Source organism: Lycium barbarum, chromosome 4 (assembly GCF_019175385.1).
Source record: "Lycium barbarum isolate Lr01 chromosome 4, ASM1917538v2, whole genome shotgun sequence".
In the NCBI taxonomy this organism is placed as follows: Eukaryota; Viridiplantae; Streptophyta; class Magnoliopsida; order Solanales; family Solanaceae; genus Lycium; species Lycium barbarum.
This window is the reverse complement of record NC_083340.1, coordinates 148,849,859-148,861,300: the sequence shown is the minus strand read 5'-3', so window position 1 is coordinate 148,861,300 and position 11,442 is coordinate 148,849,859. Positions and strand designations below refer to the sequence as shown.

Here is an 11,442-nt window from a genome sequence, read left to right as displayed (position 1 = left end):
TAGCATCCAAAATTGCAAAGCCTATATTAATACATGGAACAAATAAAAATTACATAAATGGAACCTATTGTGCTTTGTCTAGATCCAAATAAAGACAGTGGATTCACTCTAATAGATATACATATTTTTTAACAAAAAATCTTCTGATTTTGTATATATACATAAATAGTTTAAATTGGAGATACTGAATGAACGTGCACCCACTCCTTATATTTTGAATCAGCCTCTAAATTGCAAGGTTTTGCTAGCCAACTCATGTTTTACTAATCAAACATCGGAAAATATTTTCCAGGACAGAAAATTACTTCAGTTATACCAGACATGCATGTTCGATCAAGTTCCCCTTGCATGAGTGTTCTCCCCATCATGTAAAGTGATCATTTCTTGATTTTTCACCAACACTATTTTTACCCAAAAAAAAAAAAAGGTCAATGTAAGCATAAACTTGTAAAGCATCAAATGGAGTAAAAATAATTAGTGAATCACCCTTATACCTCTTGCGTTTGGTTTTTTGTGTGGAAGATGATGATGGAGTATTGTGCCAATTTCTTTTCCTTTGGTTAATGAACCAATTATTGACTTGTTTTAGTTGCAACCCTGTCTCTTGCACCAACTTTGCTTTATCTTCCTCCTAATATAGTTTTATTTCCGTATAAAGTATAAGTAATAGAAGCCAAGAAAGTTAAAGTTATATGCATTAAAAAAAGACAGCCCGATGTACTGTGGCGGAATTAGGATTTTTACTAAGGGACGTCAAAATATGAAAAAGTAAATATACGAAGAAATAAGGGGATTCAACACATAGTATACATACATAAAAAAAAAAAAAAAATTACATATCTACACAGAGTAATTTTCTAGCGAAGGGGTGTCACCCCTTGGATGCATGTGGCTCCACCACAAAGCATCTCACATTTATGTATGGTTCAACAAAAGGTCGCACCTTAAAACAGAGGCGGATCCGAGATTTGAACCTTAATGGGTTCTGAATTCTAGGATAATGACTTAAAGTGCTAGTAATTAGGTTTAAATTTAATTTCTGTATATATATACATAATGGATTTCTTAACATATATACATGAGCTAAAGTTATAAGGTTCTACCGAACTCGTAATTTAATGCCTAGTTTCGCCCCTGCCCCAAGGCGCCTACCTGACGGTTGATGTCACCATCAGTGGCTAATTCCACAGCTCGAATTTGTAACCTATAAGCCATACGGAAACAACTTTATCACTACTCTAAGACTACCTACTTTATTTTCTACGTATTGAAGCATAAAGTTAAATCATTTCTAAGGCGATTAATAAGTTTATATGATAATTTTTACTAGCACTACTAATATGTAGGTGAAAACAGTAACTGATTTGTCGTAATAAGTTAAACTACGTACTGATTAATAATAGAAAGATATTCTACACTATCAATACAGTAATTAACTTAAATTCATAATATAATTTTATACTAGTAACTTTATGTAGTACTTACTGTGGGATAAGGCCACTTGGAATGTGACTTCCACCAAGCTTTTAAGGCAGATGTAGTATCACCAGGCAGTTTTCCTGCTCTTCTTTTTCTTAAAATTTCTTCTCTAATGTCAACAATCTTCTCCTTGTAACCCTAAAAAAGACAAAAGAGAAATTAATTAACAGATAGAAACGAATTCAAGATTTAAAGTTTGTATGTTCGGCACGAGTGATCATATATAATGGTTTTTATGCTTATATTTGCATAATTATTCGAACATAAATTAACCGATTTAGTTCAATTCACTAAACTCGTCGTAAATTCATTCCATAAGTGAATGGCTGGATGTGTGAATAAAGATCCACACTAGTAGTTGAAAAGAAAAGGAAGCTACATATAAAGTGTGGAGACACTCTTAATGGTGTGAGACCTTATGGAGAACAAATGTGAGGGCTTAGCAAAGCGACAATATCAAAACATGTTAAAAGTATCTTTAAGCAGATTGAGCCCAGTAACTGATAGCAGAGTTAATGATTCGGCAAGATGAGTATAAAAATGGCAAAGTAATGGTGTGCGGCCCGACTTAATGTCTTTGCTTCTTTACGGGCCAGTTTATAATCGTTGCTTGGAGACACATACACAAAAGAAGCTTGCAGACTTTGGTGGTCATACTAAGATGATGCAGGTGGCACACAGATATCCAGATTAGCCCATGAATCTTAGTGATGGACATGTAAAACTTAGTTCGACGGAAAAATTATTAGGTGTGCAAACAAAGTCCTGCATTATTGATAGTTGAAAAGAAAAGAAAGCTACATGTAAAGTGTAGATATGCTCACATATTAAAAGTATTTTTAAATTGTTTCAACATAAACAGCAAGTACATAAACAAGTTATAATACAGAACCAACCTATGATTCTTTACCTGTTTGAACTCGTGCTTCAGTTCTTGCCTTACACGTTCAATTAAGAATCTCTCATTTTCAGTAGGTACAAGAGGACCAAATCCACTGTTAGTATTATCTACTCCATCTAAAATTCCATTATAACAGTTTGTCTCACTTTCTGCTTGATCATCTTCATCATCTGACATTGTTGCACCTGTACCTTCTCCTGATGCTGCCCCTGTTAGCAAATCATACCCAATTATCAGATCTCCAAAGTAAATTTTGATAAATTCAATTTTTAAAAGCTTTTATACTAAATTATTATACTTTTAAGATTATGAATTTTGAATTTAATGTTCGTTAAAATATTAGTTGGTTTTCTCACAAACACACACATATTTCATGTGTCTAAAATACTGAGTTCAGTTTTATTATTGCATAGGCTACACCCGACTCTACTTACATGTGTATGTCAGGGTAGACACGGGCGAATGTACCATTATAGGTACGAATTCAATTGAACCCATAACTTCCGACGAGGAATATAATTTACTAGGTTCGAAATTAAACTATTTGTACTTATATAGTAAAACATTTGGCAGATGTACAAGGTCTAAACTAAAGCTACTGAAATTAGATGAATTCATATATTAATCTCTAAATCCACCGCTCGTGTGAAACTTTTAATACAGGTGATAAAAATAACAATTATGCCTCAATTTAAAACAAGTTGAGATTAGTTATATGAATATAATCCTCACTGACTGTAAAAAAATATTAATTACGTAGAAGATTTTTATATTTTCTATCTGACATAAAAATCACTCTTTGCTACATCTAAAAGACTTTGAAAAGCATTAGACCAAATTCCTGATGAATAATTCTCATAATTGATGATTATAATAGTTCATAAAAACCAAGTAACAAGTGATGATAGACATATGTTATAGTTGGAGAAATTTTTAGAAAGATAAGAGAAGAGAAATGTGTGTTAATATATACCTGTTAAGTTTTGTAGAGATTGATCAAGCTCCCAACAAGCCATGACAGCTTCCATTGCATGGACACGAACATGTTGTTGCAGTTGCTCTTTAAAGCTAGACAGCAGCACAACATAATGTGCCTATATCATAATTAACAAAAGAGCTTAATTATATACACCGGAATGCAAAAAACCTATACATCAACGCTCTTCTTTGTTGAGGTATGAAACAGCCAGGAAAATATCTAAACTTCAAAATTCGTTTTTGAGATGAAATCCAAATACAACTATATATAGGCGTAGAGCTACGTATGTCGAAGGACAATCACTTGAATATCATTGCCGGAAAATTAAACTTTATTCATATAGGTTAAATATTACTTTTGTACATATATATATTAAGAATTTGAGTTATCTCGCCATTAAACCCTTTCTTGAATCAAAAATCGAGGAAATATTCAATCTAATACAATACTGAATCATCTATCTCCACGGGCCGCTAGACATAGCACATAAGTCAATAATAGTATGAATGGGACAGGAACTATTTAACCTCTTTCAAGAAAGGGTCTTACACATGGGGACACTGCTGATCCCGCCGACAGGAGCAAAGGAAGGTTTCTTTCACAAATTTTTAACACCAAAATCTTCTTCAATTGTGGGATTTAATCATAAAAATAAGACAGATTATTTACAACAACAGATAAAGGTAATCCGATGGTGTAAAATTCCTTGTACAGCGATGTATATACCTTAAATTTATATACTTTATTAAAGCTTTAACACCATAGAAAAATTCATGATTTGCCACAGATCATATGCATATAGAAACGAAGAAAGCTTGAAAGAGTAAAATTACCATAAATTGATCAAGGTCTTTATCATCGAGAGGCCGTTGACTTTGACCAACAACATAGTACTTAGCCACCAAATTTTGTGACTCCGTCAACTGCTCGTCGATCCTCGGTAACTGGTCCACCGGCGTCGCGATTCTCAGACAAGCCACGTGTGCAGATAACAGTTGTTCAGACAAATGATGGTTCATAATATCCGCTTTATATTTCTCGCTCTGATCCCAGTTGTTATAATTATTATTGTTGTTGTTGTTATTATTGACCTCGTCCCTATATTGTTGACTTAGTTTCATGGAGAAATTCATCGATTGATCTGAAACATCATCATCAACGTTTTGTTGCTGGTGTTGTTGTAGAGCTAATTCTTGAGAAAAATGGTCATGAAACTCCATGTTTAACTCCAGAGATTCTCTTCACAAGTTAAATTATTGGCTTCTTTCATGGAATACAGAAAGAAAGTGAGATAATAAAGAAACAACGTTTACTACAATAGTCGTTTATATATATTAAAAAAACGTTTAACTTACACGGACGATTTTAATTTTTCTTCTTATACTAGTAGGGACGAAACCAAATTTTGAGTTTTTAAATTCTACAAAAGTCACAAAGCTTAATGGATTATGGATAAATTTGGTATACATATGAAGTAAATTTCTTAATAGAAATATTGAATTTCAGCTAAAGCTATTGAGTTCTGCTAAACTCGTTGCTAGAACTCTCGCTCTGCCCCTTGTGGTAAAGATCCATAAAAAGTGAAATTCTTATGCAAAAGTTACCTGCTACAACTGACAAATGTACAGAATTTGCGGACATAATTCATTTATATGGATCAAGTAGGTAAGTAATTTCACCAGCATTGATAATTAAATCATGACATCAGCTACCAGCTGGTGTTTGGAAAATATGTAGATGAATTAAATAACTAACTATTTGAGTTAAAGTCTCATTTGGCAACTCTTATCAACTAACGCTACACACCTAATTGATTATTAACCAAGAAAATGTGGATTTTCCAGTGATTAATTAAAGATTCAATCCAAAAATATCAGCAGAAAAAATTAAAAAAATCATCCTATATATTGTATATACTATTTTTATGAATCGTGTACATATAAAATAGCTTTCAATATAGTATTTTAAGCAAAATTTCTGTTTGTTACAACCACTATCTTTTAAATTAAAATTTTGATGCTATTTTATTTTGCGAAATAAAGGCCTTAGGCAAATTGACAGATCATGTTGATAATAGTGACAACCATATAATGATTAATGAGAAAGATTAATTATTAATTGATGAGGATTAGGACCACTAGGCCATTAGTTAATTAATCAGACATTTTATATCAGGATTGCGGGTGACGGCTTGTCTTGTTATTCTTTAGACAGTTAACGTTTCTAATTGTGATTTGCTGAAGTATTATAATGCTTAATTATTCCAATCTATGGAATAGTGATGAAATTTCTTTTAGAGTATTGAAACATTTAGTAGCATTTTCAGATATTTTGGCGAAGTGCAGAGAGAGATATATAGCTGATTCTAAGGCTCGCATCTAAGTCATAGCCGCATGTATATGTTTTTATAAGTTTAGCAACTTTAAAATCAACTCCTGGCAAACACGTTCGTGGTTGCTCAAATTCGCATCTGAATTACCAAATTTTACTAAAAATGTGGCATATTACTTGTGCAATCAAACATAAGACAAACATGTCTGACGTTCATAAATTTGTGTAGCTCAGACATTTGTGCCTAAAGTTCAAATACTTGTACCTAAAATTTTCAGGTGAGCTATACTTGAGTTGCTTAAACAGGTCTAAAATAAATGGGTAGATCATAATCAGTTCAACGTTTCCTTAGGTTAAAGATGTCAAGTGCTAAACAATTGATCATAATTCAATCTGCTCAACTTATAATGATTTTCATTTAATTATTTGTTTGTTCTTTTATAATCTATGCAATGCAGTACACTTAATCCGACGACGCAAATTTTTAATTATTATGGAAACAGGGAATTAAATTAAATCAATACCGAGTAATATTTGCTAAAAATAAATACTGGTGAAAATTACCACACTGGTTAGAACGCGTTAATTGTCACCACAATGTGGTATCATGAAACAACACCCAACAAGGGTGTATTTGCCAAGAATTTAGATAAGGAAGAAAATATATGCACATCCTCCATGGGTGCGTTAGCATTTCAATTGAGAAATCCTGATTTGGATGAATCTGCGGCTCCACTCCCAAAGAGAGTGCCCATCCACCATGGTTGGGTTAAAAATTTTTGCAAAGTTGATGCTTGCATGTTATTCTTTTTTAGTAATTTCACATTCGATATTCGGTAATTGTATTGGCGTTTGACAACATTTTTTTGCGTGGAATGTCCTTCAAAGGCACTGTTCTTTAATTTTTGGCATTCGCCTAAAAATTCATGGGTTCCAGGTTCGAACCCCGCTCAATCAAAAATAAAAAAAGAAATCGCAACGCAGGGATTTGGATTCGCCAGGCAAAGTTTTAGATTCAAACTTTACCTAGAGTTTGCACCTTATAAGACAGAGTTTGGGCAAAAGTTTGCCTTAAGGCAAGCTCTAACTTTTGCCCGAATTGGCCTAATTTTTCTACAAACTTCTGCCTTGCGATTTTTTTTTTTACTGAGTCGGGGTTCGAACCCAGAACCAAGGGCAAAAATTAAAGACCAATAATTTGAGGGGCAAAAATTAAAGACCAATGCCTTTGAAGGCCAATCGTGCAAATGACCTGTTTGACAAAATCAGAGTGCTATGTTCAAACGGATCCATGCCGAAAAGTCTTACGTCAAGGATAAACTGCTTTCTGACAAAGGTAATTTCAGACTCAAATTCGAGATTTCTGATTAAGAATGAGCTGAAAGGAGCAATTAATACTCCACTATGACCCTTGTTGATTGTTACTACTAATTTGTATTTCTTATATAAACTATTCTACAGTGGAATCTTTTTCTCAAAGTTGCATAGGTGAACTATGTATTGTTCAAGTAGGAAACACAAACACTTGATAGTTTAGGTAGAAAACTCGAAAAAAATAATACTTCAAATGTGTTTTTGACCATTATCTCTTCTATTTTTTGTTCTTTCAGAATGAAAAATGTTCCAACTGTGAAAATAATCTCTTGCAGAAATACCAAGTAAGGTTGTATATGACTGATTTAATATGGTTCAGCCATAGCATGAGCTTAATGTATTTTCAAATAGAAAAGATACCGAAGGACTAGAATGGTATAGTTGGTAGCAATTGTTTCTATTGAAAAACCGGTTTCTTATTTCAAGAAAATAATAGCAGTGTTAGCGATAGATAAAAATTATTGAGGAGACTCAACAATACTCTTTTTGCAGTAGTATATAGTTAGTTTCTTACCTCTATTTCCGGCAAAATCATTTTAATACAACTTAAGAATAACTTGTTGATTATGTTCGGCCTCAAGACTCTTTAAAAATGCTAACGAAACTCGTGTTGTAGACGCAGCCGATTACATTTTTAAGAGTCCGAGCAGCATAGCTATCGGATATAGATCTAAGTTGCATATGTGCTCCTTTTAATGGCAAAATATATCAAATCACACTTAAACTATACCCAAAAAGTCGAATTCACACTCCAACTAATCGAACGACCTATTTGCCCCCTATTCTTCTTTAAAGTGGAACTAACACCACCTTATGAGCTATAACACCACTCTCATGGTGTGAGGTGCTCCACACGCCCGCACCACGCCAGTGCCATGTCAGTCCACGTCAACGCCATGTCAACCCACGTCAGAAATACAATATATTTATATTTTTTTACCTTTTTTATTCACATGTTTCTTTTATTTACAAAATTAAAGTAAAAAATAATTTTTAAATTTTAATAAAAAACCGATTTTTCATCTTCTTCTTCATCTCACCACCACCACCACCTCCCACCCCGCTTCTACTCCACCCCCACCCCCCAAACCCTTCTTCTTCATTTCAGCACCACCTTCACGCCACCCCCACCCCCCAGACCCTTCTTCTTCTTCTTCTTCTTCTTCTTCTTCTTCATTTTTTCATCCTAGCCATTATCTTTTTACTTGCAAACCAATTTTTGACTGTTATATCCCGCATTTTCGCATATTCGGAAAATCTGAAATAATTTTGACTTGTAAGAAATAAGGCCATAATTTGATTTCTACTTAATATATGTGTGTTGTCCATGAAATGTTAATGTGGAAATATCGAGGAAGGCTAAGGGCAAAATTGGAAATTTCGGAAATTAGTTTCGGGAATTACAAAATAAGCCCCATAAATGAATTTGGGCTAGAAAAAAAAATGGAAGAGAGGCCCAATACTTGAGGGGGTGGCCGGCCATGAACAATGGCCCAAGCCCATGAGCCAATTAAAAATCCAAGTCATTAAATACATAGAAGGGCCATTTTTTTTTCTAGTCATCAATTAGAACCTTCAAGAACAAAGAAAGAGAGCAAGAGCAAGAGAGAGGGGTTCGGCCCCTTCAAGAAAAGAAAATAATTTTTTTAGCCTATCAACTTTGATCCAAAGACCTTAACTTTCTAAAATTCCTATTAAGTGGGAAACCCTCTTCAAGGTGATACAAATTTGGAAGCAAAAGAGTATTTTTTTTTCAAAGTGAAGAATTTGGAAAAGGTAAGATTCTACTCTTTTTAGCTTGGGAGAATTTTATATATACGTTGTAGTATGTGGGAATGCATGTAGAGTATGAAAATCTTGTGTTATGGGTATGTGGGTGTGTGGCCGAAAATGGGTGGATGGAGAGAAATGATTAAAATTTATTTATTATGTTAATTGTGTTGTAATGGCTTTTTTTTTATGCAAATGGAAGAATTCTAGTTTAAGTTGGCATAAAACAATTGTTGTTAAGTTGTTATGGGAAATTTTGTGATTTTATTGTAAATTTATGTAATTATGAAAATGGAGTGTTAAGGTGTAAATTGTGGTTGTTGTTGATGAAATGGGAAGATGAAAAAAAAATGTGTTGTGAATGTTGTGTCAAAGGTTGGAGATTTAGGATGAATTCTAGTCTTGGTGGATTTTTGTATACTTTGTAAAATGGTATGAAATGCGTTGGAAATTCTTTTGAATGATCTTGAATTGGTAATGAATGTTTATGTGTCGATATTGGCTTGAAAAATTCGTAGTTGAATTGAATGTCGATGAATTATGTTGAAAGGAAAGTTACTAGTGTTAGAATGCATTTTAGATTGGTTTTTGATGTTATTGGTTTGGTTGTTGGTATTGTGGGTATGGTTGTTGATGAATTTGGCCGAGTTTAATTCTTGAGGATGTTGAATTTACAAGGGAGGTGTTGCCGAAATTTCGGTAGACAAATACTAATTAGAATTAAAAATTCTAAGTTCTAGTAGCTAAATTTTGGAAATTTATAATATTTTGTAGATATTGGAGAGCCCGAGACCTGAGTCGGGATTTGTTGGCAAGCGATCGAGGTTGGTAGTGAACGATCGAGGTATGTAAGGCTTAGCGTTCTTTCTTTTTGGCATGACCCTTATGAAGTAAATGAATAATATATATTTGTATGTTCTAAAGAAAATTCTACTCTTAGAGCCACTAGGATGGCCTATGTCTTTGATTTCCATGAACTATTTCATATGACTTATCACATACTTATGACGTTTAGAATATTAGTTGGTACGTTCCGGATACGGTTTGAAAAAAAATATATATTTGATATGGCCTAAGTTTGGATATGTATATGCTAGAGATGTGCATATGATTTTAAGGCTCCATTTGAAGTACTCTATAAGGTTGTCTGAAAGCTCCTTAAAGATAAATGATACTTAATTTTCAAGAAAATGACCTATGATGTATTTCTCGAAAGTTTTGAAATTTGGAAGTTCGTAACTCTTGTATACTAATTCCGATGGACTCGATGCCTATCTTGAGCCCTTTTAATATCAGTATGTATATGTATTTATCCGTCGAGTCTTGGAATTTATTTAAATATGTGAATGCATATAGCTTCCGCACTACTCCGCTCGTGCCTACTACTATGATGTCGTTTGCCGGATCCCGGGCCGGTTTTGTGATCGTGCGCACTATATTATATTCGGGAGTATGATGTGTTACGGTTCCCGAGGCCTCGCCATAGGGCCGGGTTCGGCTTATATACGGCGTTATGATGTGATATGATATATGACATGTTCTGATATTGTCATGTGATATGATGATACAATATGTTTGGAGATTTGAAACTTTCTGGAGTATGATGTGTTGTGGCGCCAGCGTCGGAGTGGCGACCGCGTTCCTGAGCTTTATGCACGATTTTATTTGCATGATATATATATGTGTCCTCTGCACAGATTTTGATATATTCTTTCGGTATCCATATCCTGCACTCCTCACTTCGGTTATGATTCTGACTTCAGTATTTCATGCTTTACATACTCAGTACATATTTCGTACTGACCCCCTTTCCTCGGGGGCTGCGTTTCATGCCCACAGGTACGGACGTTCGATTGGGTGACCCTCCAGTATAGGATATCTACAGTCTGCCATTCAGACTACTCCTTTTGATCCGGAGCTCATATTTTGGTACATATCTTCTGTTATCCACATTTTGTATATAGGACTATTTGGGTACGGCGAGGCCCTGTCCCGCCATATGTTCTGTTATGTTTTGTAGAGGCCTGTAGTCATATTTGTGGGTCATGGGTCATGTTTGTTTGTTTGTGATTATGATTTGCGTCTTAATGCGGGTCGTACACTATTATGGCCAAAACGACCCATTTGTACGTATATGTGTATATATCTGGCGATGTGTATTCCGCCAATCTATCGGATTTGGATATGATGTTCTGTACGGGCGACCGCTTAAGACGATATTTGTTTTCAGTATTTGCTTAAATTAACGTATGTTAAGTTTGATTAAGTCTTTGATATGCCAATTCGGTATGTAAATCTGTTTGGGTGTCCAAGTAGGGCACCAGTCACGGCCCACGGGGCTGGGTCATGACATTGACTAACAAATCACCAACAAACAAAAATTTCAGATTCAAAATTGGTAAACCAACAACATTTTCGATAACCCATTTTAGATTTAAGAATTTGAAATGGTTTCAACTTGCAGAAATAATTTGTAATTTATCGGCAATGATTTTTTGCATAATAATTGTAAGAGAAAGAAAATTAGAATGAGAGATAGGAATAAGGCAGAAGATTGACCGTAAAAAATGGAACTGTACTTATGAAATTTTCTAGATAAATTTTCCGG

General features: G+C 34.2%; 1 protein-coding gene and 1 long non-coding RNA gene across 2 annotated transcripts; one reads left to right on the top strand and one right to left on the bottom strand.

Moving 5' to 3' along the window:
- On the bottom strand, positions 1–4,954 carry LOC132637035 (homeobox protein knotted-1-like LET12). The gene is made up of 6 exons (XM_060354184.1): positions 4,193–4,954; positions 3,354–3,474; positions 2,390–2,589; positions 1,486–1,617; positions 495–631; positions 1–401 (listed from the first exon to the last, which is right to left on the bottom strand). Exons 1-6 carry the CDS (start codon positions 4,577–4,579, stop codon positions 365–367), a joined length of 1,014 nt encoding a protein of 337 aa, XP_060210167.1. The 5' UTR covers positions 4,580–4,954; the 3' UTR covers positions 1–364.
- Positions 4,955–8,638: 3,684 nt separating this feature from the next.
- On the top strand, positions 8,639–11,044 carry LOC132638836 (uncharacterized). Its single transcript, XR_009581913.1, has 3 exons — positions 8,639–8,840; positions 9,609–9,678; positions 10,674–11,044. It is a non-coding gene; the product is annotated as an uncharacterized LOC132638836 (long non-coding RNA).
- Positions 11,045–11,442: the final 398 nt, after the last annotated feature.